Source organism: Triticum aestivum, chromosome 2D, assembly GCF_018294505.1.
Source record: "Triticum aestivum cultivar Chinese Spring chromosome 2D, IWGSC CS RefSeq v2.1, whole genome shotgun sequence".
In the NCBI taxonomy this organism is placed as follows: Eukaryota; Viridiplantae; Streptophyta; class Magnoliopsida; order Poales; family Poaceae; genus Triticum; species Triticum aestivum.
In genome coordinates, this window is record NC_057799.1 from 74003283 (window position 1) to 74018163 (window position 14881).

The 14881-nt window shown below is 46.4% G+C and overlaps 1 protein-coding gene across 1 annotated transcript; it reads left to right on the top strand.

The window, feature by feature from the left end:
• The first annotated feature begins 2017 nt into the window (after positions 1 to 2017).
• Positions 2018 to 4744, top strand: LOC123051665 (uncharacterized). Its single transcript, XM_044474625.1, has 3 exons — positions 2018 to 2541; positions 2832 to 3138; positions 4363 to 4744. Exons 1-2 carry the CDS (start codon positions 2119 to 2121, stop codon positions 3102 to 3104), a joined length of 696 nt encoding a protein of 231 aa, XP_044330560.1. The 5' UTR covers positions 2018 to 2118; the 3' UTR covers positions 3105 to 3138; positions 4363 to 4744.
• Positions 4745 to 14881: the final 10137 nt, after the last annotated feature.

Sequence of the window (14881 nt, forward strand, 5' to 3'; positions counted from 1 at the left end):
AAGATTGCGAGATACTTCATTACCACTTCATAATATGTTGAACTTAATGAAGAGATGCTACTTGTTATCAGAATTATCATTGCCTATGTGATCAATGGAGAAGACGAGACTTGAAGATGACGACCATTGCAGCAACTTAATCGGAGGTGGTTTGCGACTTTGACTCATGAAAGCAATTAATCGGGAGCCTTCTAAGGCCCCATGAACCAGGACTTCACAGTCGCCCAAGTCATATTGGCCGCGCTAGTAGGCCACAGAGCGCTTATGTAGTGGGATCGTGTAATTTGTTTCTCCGATGAGAGGTTAATAAAGTACAAGTTTTCCTATATCTATTTGTGTACTTAGTACAATGGCACACCTGCAATGTTCATTTCCCCTGGTGCGTAGAGAGATAATAACATAACAATCACGTTATTTTTATTATTTCTTGTGTTAAACACCTTCATAAAATGCAAACATCATAGGCCAAAATAATACTCTTTGTGATGAGTCTACCATGCACAAAGGCAGATGGATCCTCCGATGTGATGTCAGGCAATATCAACCTCAAATGGCAGGCCAAAACTTGAAAGCAATTTTATACAGAACATTGCACACGCTTATAGGATGGAACAGAGAGAGTTAAAGTTTATTTTGTACCTTTGGTAGAAAAAGTCATGGATGCATTCCGTCCTCTCTTCCCCACAAATCTTTTAAGCACCGTTTTAGTAATTGCCTAACCACATACTCCCTCCGTTCGGAATTACTTGTCGCGGAAATGGATGTATCTAGACGTATTTTAGTTCTAGATACATCCATTTTCGAGACAAGTAATTCCGAACGAAGGGAGTACATCTCAATTGCGTTGGAAAAAATGAGCAGGATACCCACCCAGACAACGCCTTGGTGGGGAAGATTTGAAAAAAAGACATTTTTACCTCACCAGGAGAGTAAATTGCGGCTACAATCTCATATATAGCCGGAGTCACCTTTCTCGGGATGTTGGAGAGGACCTCATTCATCCCGACAACCTGCTCGGTTGTGTAGAGGTTCTTGTAAAATCCAACGTCATAAGCATCATTACTTCCTGCCATCAATCAACAACCCACTTAGTTATGTAGTTCCAACTAGTATATCTACTTCAAACTAAATAATTTGAAATCTAATACCTTTTGATGAAACAAAATCAAGGATGTAACTGAGATTTCAAAAAATAAATTAAAATACATAACCAAATTAGGCAACACTTTTTTTCCCGAGGGGCCACCATCATAGCTGGCTTCGACGACCAAGCTACGGATGAGTACCGCTAGCCCTACTTCCCGCGCACAATACTTAATAGAAGACTATACTTATTACAAATATCTGATCAATCATTAAGAATAGGGACTGCTATTAAACTAACAAACCCTCACTACATTTCATCCACAAGCTTCGCACAACCCAACCTGAATGAACCAGAAGGTTATGAATGCCCAACAAAGCCGCCAGCAAGTCTTCTCTGTCGGCATAGCTTCAGCTGTGTGAGCATCCATAGTTATTCCGACATAGTTAAACTCTTATTTCTCTTGAAAGAAATTCGGCAACAAAGTTTATGCCTCTTTTGATTCATAGGATAGGATTATCGTAGGAATTGGAAATTTGCAGGAAATGAGATGACATGTAACTCAAATTCTATGAGTAGGAATAGGAAACGAGATGTTATTTGGTTCATACCAAAGGAATTTTTTCATTGAGTCTAGGCTTATTTTTATTTTCCTATGAAATGTGAAGGATAAGAACCAATCCTATGTAGGAATATGAATCCATTCCTATGAATCAAAGGGCTCTAAAGAAAAAAATCCTATAAGAATTCTATCCTCTAGAATTTCTATGAAATTCCTAACCAAAGAAGGCCTTAACACACCCGGTGGCTCGAATCGGGCACTCACTATTTCCGCATACCCGGTAGAACCCGAATCCACCAGCGGAAATGGGTTAGAACTGAACCCGCAAAAGGGACAGCTGGCCGCAAAACCCCCTCCCCTGTTCCTCGCTAATCCCCATTTCCCACAAACCCCCCGCCCCCTCGCTGCGCCATTCCGCCTCCTCCGAGGGCGAGAAGCTTCCAGGAGCAGCTAGGGTTTCTCGTACCGATCGATGGCGCTGACCGTCGTCGTGGTGCTGCCCTCGCCGCCGCCGCCGCCGCCGCCGGAGCAGATCGTCGTCGCGGTGCTGCCCTCGCCGCCACCGCCGCCCCCGCCGGCGCGGGTCGTCGTCGTGGTGCCGGCGCGCGTGCGCCTCCCCCGCGTCCTCCGCGTCGCGGCCTTAGCCCTCATCTACCTGGGCTTCGCGGTTGCGTGGGTCATGGCCGCGGCCACGGCTGCAGAGGTCGTCGCGCGCCGCGCCTGGGGCGAGGGCTCCGCTCCCGTCCTGTTCCTCCATGCGGTCATGTACGGGGCCCTCAAGGTCTGCGTCTACACCATCCTTGCCGTTTTCGCGCTTGTCGTCCTGCTGCTGTGCACCCAGTGCGTGGCCTACGTGATTGCACTTGTATCTGGATCCACTTCGGGATTCAAGAAGGTATCGTGCAAATTAACTCAGTGACCTTTATTCCGATCGAATTGCAGCAGTACATAGGCCAGGGTTATCATTATGTTCTAATTGCAGCTGTACATATACTCCCCGTTATCATTATGTTCTAATTAAGTGGTCTAATTAATTTCGTAGTTCAGGCTGTCCTGATGCTGAGTAGTAGTAGTAGTCGTAGTTTTCATTTGTGTTAATCACTTCATTTGCAACCTACCATTTCCGAACCATTCCATATTTAATGTTCATCCGTATGGTTTTGTTGAAATTGTTGTCTTCCTCAGAGCACCTTCGGAGCAATCAGGCCAGAATTGACTGCACACTTTTTTAGGCTTCTGCGCCCAGCGGTGCTTGGATTTGTCGTGGATTTGGCCTTCGTCCTGCTAGCGGTCGCTGGTCTTCTGGTAGAGATGATGTCGCCACATGTGAAGGGATCGATATCTAAGGGGGAAATGGTCGGTTCTGTAATCGAGGATGTGGGGATATTTGGTATGCACGCGACAGTTTGCTTTCTTATCATCCCAGCTCTCGTTCTCAGTGTTTGGAGGGAGTGCTAGGCGGACAGGAACGCATCATCGCAGTTCTGTTGAGGTATATATATACCTCCCCCTTTTGCTTTGCTCCCCTGTATCTGTGAGCCATATGATCTTTCTCAATTATATTCTGCATATTTTGTGTAGCCTCTTAATAGCACGAAAACTGTCAGTGTTGTTAGTTTGCCATCATTCATCTTATCTTAGTGACTATTGGTGTTGATATTTGTTAAGATGGAGCATTGTTCCATATAAAACCAATGATCATTTTGCTATTTCCTCTGGTCATTGCCTATTAGCATTCATGATGAAATTGGGATTGACATCGATCTTAAATTCTGCAAGGTGCCGATTGTTGCAGTTCTACACTTCTACTGTATATCTTTGTTGCGAAGTGATGATCATTAAAATGATCGATGTTCCACATATTAGAAAAAAGTAAATTTAACTGTTTATGCTCCATGGTCCCCTGTGATCGTTGTATCATTGCAGCGAGTGAGATTATAACATTGTTTGCATGCTTCTAAACTGCGTGCAAGCACCTTTTTTGAGTATTCTTGTCATTGGTAATTTCCCCATTTAAACCAATGGGAAGACCCAAAGTTTACAAGTCTTGCCTATGGCATATGAGTCTACTCTTCTTAGCTGCATCTGGCAATTATGACTTTGTGCCATGTTTCGTGACTCTGGTAAAAAGAAGTAAACTATTTGATCATGTAAATAAATAGCATGACGGCAAAATGGCACACCTCTAGTCCTTTTAACAATGACAAACTTTTATGTGCCGCTATGCCCACTACATTTTGGTAATATTGCCATTGTGCCTTCGTCCTCTGTTCTGTGACTCAGTTTAGTGCTTTTATACTTTAGTAAAAGAAAGTAAACTGTTTGATCATGTACATAAATAACATGACAGTAAATGTATGCACATCTAGTACTTTAAGGTGGTGCTATGCCACTACATTTTGGTAGACGTCCCTTTGACAACAGTTAATATCTGATGTTGGAAGTTCATGTCATCAGTTGTGTGTTTGTTATACCAATTGAAAGGACGAGAAAGATTCGAATTCTGTAATATCTCACAAGATAGAAGTCTTTTTAGATCACTAAAGTAGTGATCTAAAGTCTTATATTAGTGAGGGAGGACTTCATTGCTGGAAAATGAGTGGCATTGCCTTTAGATTTATACTACTTGAAACTAAACTGTTTGATTGTTAATGTTGATATGACAATGTTCTTACATGTGGTAATCTGATCAAATTCTGGGTTGGGTTATTGGCAGATGAAGCTAAGAAGAGAAGGTGTCCGGAGATTTTTGCAAGGAGCTACAGTACCCGTTCAGCTGATGGTTGTGAGTGATCCCAACAGATACAAGTTTTCAGAGGAAAAACAGAGTTTTTGCAGACTTGCTTCTTTCTGTTAGTAGATCCTAATCGTCGATAGCCATGAAAACTTTTGTAGACGTGCTTCTTTCTGCTATTACTAGATCCTAATCGTCAATAGCCATGAAGTTTCTTGGGTCATTATGAGTCAGGTGGTGTTCGGTACTCCTCCGTGCTACTCGCTTACAAGATTGCATTAGGGTATTGGTGTGTATATCATGGTGGAATTGATTCGTGATCTCTTTGTAATACCCTATTGAAAGAAAATGCTTCCATGAGACATTAATCTCGTAAATTCACTGTCGTCGGTTTGCGCTCTTGTATGTTTTATGCACGGTACTAACGTTCTGCAGGTGGGTTGCCATTTTGAATATCCTCATGGTTATCTACTGCCATCGTGGTCGTTGTATGTTGCCTCTACCTGCTGGCATGCTTGTATTGTAGTGGCTCATTACATTTTTTTCACATTATGATGGTTAGTGTGGTACGACTAGAGTTACAAATTTGTATTCTTGTTGAATACGTATTTGGTAAGAAAAAATTGCAGGAGTGGAGACGTATTCATCAGCCAAGGGTGCGGGAACCAGCGATGCAGAACAGGCCTAAGTGGACGGCGCCGGAGGAGGGCTGGATTAAAATCAACTCTGATGGCGCGGAGTCAAAATTTGGAGCGAGACCTGACCCCCGCGTCGCCTCTCCCTGGCGACACGGGGGGAACCACTCCGGCGCCGCCACCCCCCCCCCCCCCCCACACCTCGCCGCCGCCTGAGGAGACCACCGGCGAAGCCCAGCCTGGCTCCAGGGAGGGTGGCGGCGGGGCATCCCTCTGCGAGGCGCGCGGGCTTGGGCGGGCACGCGGGCGCGGCTCTGGCTCGGGCTGGTGAGGCTCCGGCGGTCCGAGGGGTGACGCGGTGCGGCGGCGGGCTCCTCCGGCGCGGGCGGTCCGAGGGGGCGCGGGATCGGGCGCTCCAGCAGGGGCACGCGGGCGGGCGTCTCGCGCGGTGCGGGCGTTGTGTGCGGCGCGCGTCGGGCGCGCGGGTGGGAGGTGGTTCGGCTCGGGAGGCGCGCCGGGCAGGGAAGCTTGTCAGGCGGGCGTGACGCGAGGAGGAAGCCGGGGTGGCGGCCCCGGGCTGGGAGCCATGGCGTTTTGGCCGTGGTGACGTGTGCGCTCGCTTCTCATTCGCAGCTTGAGGTGTTGCTGCTGTGGGTGCTGCGCGGTGAAGCTTGGTGGTCGGCGTTGGAGAGTGCAAGGCGCAACAGGAACGGCTCCAATGATCTCCATGCTTCTGGGTGGATCAGATCTGCAGGCCTCCATAGGGATGTGTGTGTTTCGGTCAAAAGCCTTGACCAGACTTTGTCGGTGTCGTCGACGGCGTCGCTTTCAGGCGTCGTTTCCCTCCTTGGAGGCGTCGTTGTGGAACTCATCTTCTTCTACGTGGGGCTCGGGCTCTCCGGGTGAAAACCTAAGCTCCAGATTTTCCGGAGCGAGCGACGGCGGCGTCTTCGTCGTTTCCCTCTTGGGGCCGTTGCTTCGGAGAGTTAGCTTGTGCTTGGTGCGTTTGGTTTTCTCCTACGTCGGGTTTGGTGGATGCCGGGGCAGCGGCCCCGGACGGCTGATGTGTGCCGAGGCGGCGACCTCGGAAAGTGATGCGCGGGGCGGCTCCATGGGGCGGGGTGGCAGCTCGGCCTTCGCTTGGGTGGCAATCTTGGGCCACTTGGGTGGCAGGCTTGTCGGTCCGTCGACGCGTTCCAGAAGGGGCGGCCTGACTTTGCGTCGGGGTGGCGGACCCGGATGTGGTGCGACGTTCGTGGTCTGCGAGCGGTTGCCCTGAGCAGTGTGGGCTGCGGGCAGCTGGGTTGTGCGACGTTGCTGCTCGAGCGGAGCGGTGGTATGTCGGGGCGGCGGCCCCGAAAGGTGGTGCCGGTTGATTGCGCTAGGCGCGACGGAGCGGTGGATGTCCGGGCAGCGGCCCCGAGAGAATCACTGTGGCGTCCAGACTTCTGTGGCAACGGAGATGGTGGGAGCGATGTCGGCGACGCGGCAGTGGTTGCGATAGTCGGCTCTTCTCCGACGTGTCCACGGTATTGCCTCGGTTTGTTTGTTGCTGTGGAGTCGAAGCTGCGGCGGCGAGGCCCTGTGGTATACGATGACTGGCTGCAGGTGGCCTTTCGGTGATCTTCCGTGGTGCCAGCCGTGCCTGGTTTCGTTCTTCTGTGTTCTCCGTCGGAATCGGAGCTGCGTTGTCTGTCTGCAGGTCGACATGTCGTCGAGGAGGGTGGGCTTTGCCCTGTGTGTTTCAGTCTATGGGAGTGGGCTCAGCCTTTGTTGTTCCGGTTTTGTCCGGTTTTTCGTAATTAACTGGGTAATTCTCTTCTGCTTAATTAATAGATGAGGCAATCTTTGCCTTTGTTTTGAAAAAAAAAAATTGGAGCGAAAGGTGGGGGCGGAGCTGTTCTTCGCGACCATAACGGAGCCTTTATTGCTGGGATCTGCTCCCATTTTCCTCATATTGTTGATCCTGCAGCTACTGAAGTTTTAGCATGTACGAAGACATTACAGGTTGCGATGGATATGAACTTCGATCGAGTACACATTGAGCTGGACTGCAAGACTGTTGTGCAACGGATCAATCATGGACAGCAAGACCTTTCGGTGGTGGGCCCTTGGATACGAGACATTAAAGAGATGCTTGCCTCTCGACTGGACTTCAAGGTTTCATGGGTTAGTAGATATGCAAATATGGCTGCGCATAAGCTAGCAAATGTTGGGGTTGGGAGGAGCTTTGTAATAGCTAGTTCGGTGTTCCACCGGATTGTATCTTGGATGTAATATCGGATGACATTCCGAGCTTTGGATCTTAAATAAAGCGATGGTAACACCCCTAAAAAAAGAGTGAAAGGCGCGCTAGACATGGAGATGGGAGCAAAAACACCACCATCGCAACGTTTGGGGTAGGTATTTAACACATAGCATTGATCCAACAATTTGCTTGACCTAATGGTGATTTTGATCGGTGGGACCCATTTATCATGCCCATAATACAAATCATAATAACTAATGAAGACCTAATTAAGTGCTAGACAATATATTAAGCATGACCCCCTCACTCCTTCAAGTGATTGGTTCCACATTAAGAACCAAAAATTGATGGTATATTTAATGTAGGTATAGTTATATTTGCATATTCACAAAATAACAAGCCTTACAAAAGGAATATTCTGATTTTTTTTATATTGGTCTAACAAACTGAAAAATGAGGGAGCACCTCGAAAGCAAACAACCTTGACACCAACCGAGGAATCGGGGTGCCGGGGAGCACCCTTGCCGGCCCCCTTTGGTCTGTCATCGAAGGAGTCCAACAACATGACCCCGAGCTTGGCGTCCCACCACGAAGCAGCACAGTGAACGTCAAACCTCAGGAGCCTCCATCGCATAATACTTCGACACTATCTAAAACGGCATTGCTCACTTGTAAAATCTCTTTTCTTGTTAAGGGCAATCAGCCTCCTCTCATCTAATTTTTTACTCTTAATATGTAATTTGAACTCATTCAACTTGAATTTTAGAATCGTTTTTTGTTTTTGGTGAAATTAAAATATTACAGTCCCCATTTGGGGAGGGGGGGGGGGGTTACAACGACGCCCCATATTACACATGCCACTCAACTACGTAGGGAGAGGGCACATAGAGGACCACACTGTTGGGAATCGTAGCATAATTTTAAAATTTTCCTACGCTCACCAAGATGCATCTATGGAGTGTACTAGCAACGAGGGGAAAGGAGTGCATCTACATACCCTTGTAGATCGCGAGCGGAAGCGTTCCAATGAACGTGGATGACGGAGTCGTACTCGCCGTGATCCAAATCACCGATGACCGAGTGCCGAACGGACGGCACCTCCGCGTTCAACATACGTACGGTGCAGCGACGTCTCCTCCTTCTTGATCCAGCAAGGGGGAAGGAGAGGTTGATGGAGATCCAGCAGCACGACGGCGTGGTGGTGGATGTAGCGGGTCTCCGGCAGGGCTTCGCCAAGCTTCTGCGAGAGAGAGAGAGGTGTTGCAGGGGAGGAGGGAGGCGCCCAAGGCTGTGTGTTGCTGCCCTCCCTCCCCCCCCTTTATATAGGCCCCCTTGGGAGGGGGGCCGGCCAAAACCCATCTAGGGTTGGGGCGGCGGCGGCCAAGGGGTGGAAAGGGGTTGCCTTGCCCCCCAAGGCAAGGGGGAAGTCCCCCCACCCTAGGGTTCCCAACCCTAGGCGCATGGGGGGCGCCCAGCCCACTAGGGGCTGGTTCCCTTCCACTTTCAGCCATGGGGCCCTCCGGGATAGGTGGCCCCACCCGATGGACCCCCGGGACCCTTCCGGTGGTCCTGGTACAATACGAGTAACCCCCGAAACTTTCCCGGTGGCCGAAACTGGACTTCCTATATATAATTCTTCACCTCCGGACCATTCCGGAACCTCTCGTGACGTCCGGGATCTCATCCGGGACTCCGAACAACTTTCGGGTTTCCGCATACATATATCTCTACAACCCTAGCGTCACCGAACCTTAAGTGTGTAGACCCTACGGGTTCGGGAGACATGCAGACATGACCGAGACGCCTCTCCGGTCAATAGCCAACAGCGGGATCTGGATACCCATGTTGGCTCCCACATGTTCCACGATGATCTCATCGGATGAACCACGATGTCGAGGATTCAGTCAATCCCGTATGCAATTCCCTTTGTCAAACGGTATGTTACTTGCCCGAGATTCGATCGTCGGTATCCCAATACCTTGTTCAATCTCGTTACCGGCAAGTCTCTTTACTCGTACCGCAATGCATGATCCCGTGACTAACGCCTTAGTCACATTGAGCTCATTATGATGATGCATTACCGAGTGGGCCCAGAGATACCTCTCCGTCACACGGAGTGACAAATCCCAGTCTCGATCCGTGCCAACCCAACAGACACTTTCGGAGATACCCGTAGTGCACCTTTATAGTCACCCAGTTACGTTGTGACATTTGGCACACCCAAAGCACTCCTACGGTATCCGGGAGTTGCACGATCTCATGGTCTAAGGAAAATATACTTGACATTGGAAAAGCTCTAGCAAACGAAACTACACGATCTTTTATGCTATGCTTAGGATTGGGTCTTGTCCATCACATCATTCTCCTAATGATGTGATCCCGTTATCAACGACATCCAATGTCCATGGTCAGGAAACCGTAACCATCTATTGATCAACGAGCTAGTCAACTAGAGGCTTACCAGGGACATGGTGTTGTCTATGTATCCACACATGTATCTGAGTTTCCTATCAATACAATTCTAGCATGGATAATAAACGATTATCATGAATAAGGAAATATAATAATAACCAATTTATTATTGCCTCTAGGGCATATTTCCAACAGTCTCCCACTTGCACTAGAGTCAATAATCTAGTTCACATCACCATGTGATTAACACTCACTGGTCACATCACCATGTGACCAACATCTAAAGAGTTTACTAGAGTCAACAATCTAGTTCACATCACTATGTGATTATCACTCAATGTGTTCTGGTTTGGTCATGTTATGCTTGTGAGAGAGGTTATTAGTCAACGGGTCTGAACCTTTCAGAACCGTGTGCTTTACGAATATCTATGTCATCTTGTGGATGCTACCACGCGCTATTTGGAGCCATTTCAAATAATTGCTCTACTATACGAATCCGGTTTACTACTCAGAGTCATCCGGATTAGTGTCAAAGTTCGCATCGACGTAACCCTTTACGACGAACTCCTTTCCACCTCCATAATCGAGAAAATTCCTTAATCCACTAGGTACTAAGGATAAGTTCTACCGTTGTCATGAGATCCTTTCCCGGATCACCATTGTACCCTCTTGACCAACTCATGCCAAGGCACACTACATGTGCGGTACACAGCATAGCATACTATAGAGCCTACGTCTAAAGCATAGGGGACGACCTTCGTCCTTTCTCTATCTTCTGCTGTGGTCAGGTCTTGAGTCTCACTCAATACTCACACCTTGTAACACAGCCAAGAACTCCTTCTTTGCTGATCTATTTTGAACTCTTTCAAAATCATGTCAAGGTGTGTTGTCTTTTGAAAGTATCATCAGGCGTCTTGATCCATCTCTATGGATCTTGATGCCCAATATGTAAGCAGCTTTATCCAGGTCTTCCTTTGAAAAACTCCTTTCAAACAACCCTTTATGCTTTCCAGAAATTTTACATCATTTCGGATCAACAATATGTCATTCACATATACTTATCAGAAATGTTGTAGCGCTCCCACTCACTTTATTGTAAATACAAGTTTCTAACAAACTTTGTATAAACCCAAAAACTTTGATCACTCCATCAAAGCGTATATTCTGACTCCGAGATGCTTGCTCTAATCCATGGAAGGATCGCTGGAGCTAGCATACCTTTTAGCATCCTTAGGATCGACAAAACCTTTTGATTGTATCACATACAACCTTTCCTTACGAAAACTGGTAAGGAAACTTGTTTTGACATCCATCTGCCAGATTTCATAAATGTAGCTAATGCTAACATGATTCCGACGGACCTAAGCATCGCTACGGATGAGAAAAACTCATCGTAGTCAACTCCTTGAACTTGTGAAAATACTCTTTGCCACAAGTCGAGCTTCATAGATGGCAACATTACCGTCCATGTCCGTCTTCTTCTTAAAGATCCATTTATCTCAATGGCTTGCCGATCATCGGTTAAGTTCACCAAAGTCCATGCTTTGTTCTGATACATGGATTCTATCTCGGATTTCATGGCCTCGAGCCATTCGTCGGAATATGGGCCCACCATCGCTTCTCCATAGCTCGTAGGTTCATTGTTGTCTAGCAACATGACTTCCAAGACAGGATCACGCATTACTCTGAAGTAGTGCGCATCCTCGTCGTCCTACGAGGTTTGGTAGTGACTTGATCCGAAGTTTCATGATCACTATCATAAGCTTCCACTTCAATTGGTGTAGGTGCCACAGGAACAACTTCCTGTGCCCTGCTACACACTAGTTGAAGCGACGGTTCAATAACCTTATCAAGTCTCCACCATCCTCCCACTCAATTCTTTCGAGAGAAACTTTTCCTCGAGAAAGGACTCGTTTCTAGAAGCAATTACTTTTGCTTCCAGATCTGAAATAGGAGGTATACCCAACTGTTTTTGGGTATTCTATGAAGATGCATTTATCCGCTTTGGGTTCGAGCTTATCAGCCTGAAACTTTTTCACATAAGCATCGCAGCCCCAAACTTTTAAGAAACGACAACTTAGGTTTCTATAAACGGTGTCGTCTCAACGGAATTGCGTGGTGCCCCTTTTAAAGTGAATGCGGTTGTCTCTAATGCCTAACCCATAAACGATAGTGGTAATTTGATAAGAAACATCATGGTATGCACCATATCCAATAGGGTGCAGTTATGATGTTCGGACACACCAGCACACTATAGTGTTCCAGGCGGTATTAATTGTGAAACACTTTCCACAATGTCTCAATTGTGTGCCAAACTCGTATCTCAGATACTCATCTCTATGATCATATCACAGACATTTTATCCTCTTGTCACGACGACCTTCAACTTCACTCTGAAATTACTTGACCTTTCAATAATTCAGACTAGTGTTTCATCAAGTAAATACACTCAGCATCTACTCAAATCATCTGTGAAGTAAGAACATAACGATATCCACTGCATGCCTCAGCACTCATTGGACTGCGTACATCAAAATGTATTACTTCCAATAAGTTGCTCTCTTGTCCCATCTCACTGAAAACGAGGACTTTCAGTCATTTTGCCCATGTGGTATGATTTGCATGTCTCAAGTGATTCATAATCAAGTGAGTCCAAACGATCCATCTGTATGGAGTTTCTTCATGCATATATACCAATAGACATGGTTCGCATGTCTCAATCTTTTCAAAAACGAGTGAGTCCAAAGATCCACCTACATGGAGCTTCTTCATGCGTTCTACACCAATATGACTCAAGTGGCAGTGCCACAAGTATGTGGTACTATCATTACTATCTTATATCTTTTGGCATGAACATGTGTATCACTACGATCGAGATTCATTTTAGGTGCAAGACCATTGAAGGTATTATTCAAATAAACAGAGTAACCATTATTCTCCTTAAATGAATAACCGTTTTGCGGTAAACATAATCCAATCATGTTCAACGCAAACACCAAATCTCGATGGTAGAGGGAGCATGCGATGCTTGATCACATCAACCTTGGAAACACTTCCAACACATATCGTCATCTCACCTTTAGCCAGTCTCCATTTATTCCGCAGCTTTTATTTCGAGTTACTAACACTTAGCAACCGAACCGGTATCTAATACCCTGGTGCTGCTAGGAGTACTAGTAAAGTACACATTCATATAACATATATCCAATATACTTCTGTCGACCTTGCCTGCCTTCTCATCTACCAAGTATCTAGGGTAGTACTGCTTCAGTGACCGTTCCTCTCATTGCAGAAGCACTTAGTCTCGGGTTTGGGTTCAACCTTGGGATTCTTCACTAGAGCAGCAAACGACTTGCTGTTTCATGAAGTATCCCTTTTGCCCTTGCCCTTCTTAAACTAGTGGTTTTACTAACCATCAACAATTGATGCTCCTTCTTGATTTCTACTCTCGCGGTGTCAAACATCGCGAATAGCTCAAGGATCATCATAACTATCCTTGATATGTTATAGTTCATCACGAAGCTCTACTAGCTTGGTGGCGGTGACTATGGAGAACTATCACTATCTCATCTGGGAGATTAACTCCCACTCGATTCAAGCGATTGCGGCACTCAGACAATCTGAGCACACGCTCAATGATTGAGCTTTTCTCCCTTAGTTTGCAGGCTTAAGAAACTTGTCAGACGTCTCATACCTCTTGACGTGGGCACTAGTCTGAAATTCCAATTTCAGTCTTTGGAACATCTCACATGTTCTGCGACGTTTCAAAAACGTCTTTGGCGCCACAATTCTAAACCGCACTGAATTATCACGTACTCATCAAAACGTGTATGTCAGATGTTTCGTAACATCTACAGACGACGCTGAGGTTCAGCACACCGAGCGGGTGCATTAAGGACATAAGCCTTCTGTGCAGCAATGAGGACAATCCTCAGTTTACGGACCCAGTCTGCATAATTGCTACTACCAACTTTCAACTAAATTTTCTCTAGGAACATATCTTAACCAGTAGAACTAAAGCGCAAGCTATGACATAATTTGCAAATACCTTTTTGACTATGTTCATGATAATGAAGTTCATCTGATTATGAACTCCCACTCAGATAGACATCCCTCTAGTCATCTAAGTGAAACATGATCCGAGTTTAACTAGGCCGTGTCCGATCATCACGTGAGACGGACTAGTCAAGATCGGTGAACATCTCCATGTTGATCGTATCATCTATACGACTCATGCTCGACCTTTCGGTCCTCCGTGTTCCGAGGCCATGTCTGTACATGCTAGGCTCGTCAAGTCAACCTAAGTGTATTGCGTGTGTTCCGAGGCCATGTCTGTACATGCTAGGCTCGTCAACACCCGTTGTATTCGAACGTTAGAATCTATCACACCCGATCATCACGTGGTGCTTCGAAACAACGAACCTTCGCAACGGTGCACAGTTAGGGTGAACACTTTCTTGAAATTATTATAAGGGATCATCTTACTTACTACCGTCGTTCTAAGCAAATAAGATGCAAAAACATGATAAACATCACATGCAATCAAATAGTGACATGATATGGCCAATATTATTATACTCCTTTGATCTCCATCTTCGGGGCACCATGATCATCTTTGTCACCGGCATGACACCATGATCTCCATCATCATGATCTCCATCATTGTGTCTTCATGAAGTCGTCACGCCAACGATTACTTTTACTTCTATGGCTAACGTGTTTAGCAACAAAGTAAAGTAATTTACATGGCGTTATTCAATGACACGCAGGTCATACAAAATAATAAAGACAACTCCTATGGCTCCTGCCGGTTGTCATACTCATCGACATGTAGGTCGTGATTCCTATTACAAGAATATGATCAATCTCATACATCACATATATCATTCATCACATCTTCTGGCCATATCACATCACATAGCACTTGCTGCAAAAACAAGTTAGACGTCCTCTAATTGTTGTTGCAAGTTTTTACGTGGTTTGTAGGTTTCTAGCAAGAACGTTTTCTTACCTACGTATGACCACAACGTGATTTGCCAATTTCTATTTACCCTTCATAAGGACCCTTTTCATCGAATCCGTTCCGACTAAAGTAGGAGAGACAGACACCCGCTAGCCACCTTATGCATCTAGTGCATGTCAGTCGGTGGAACCTGTCTCACGTAAGCGTATGTGTAAGGTCGGTCCGGGCCGCTTCATCCTACAA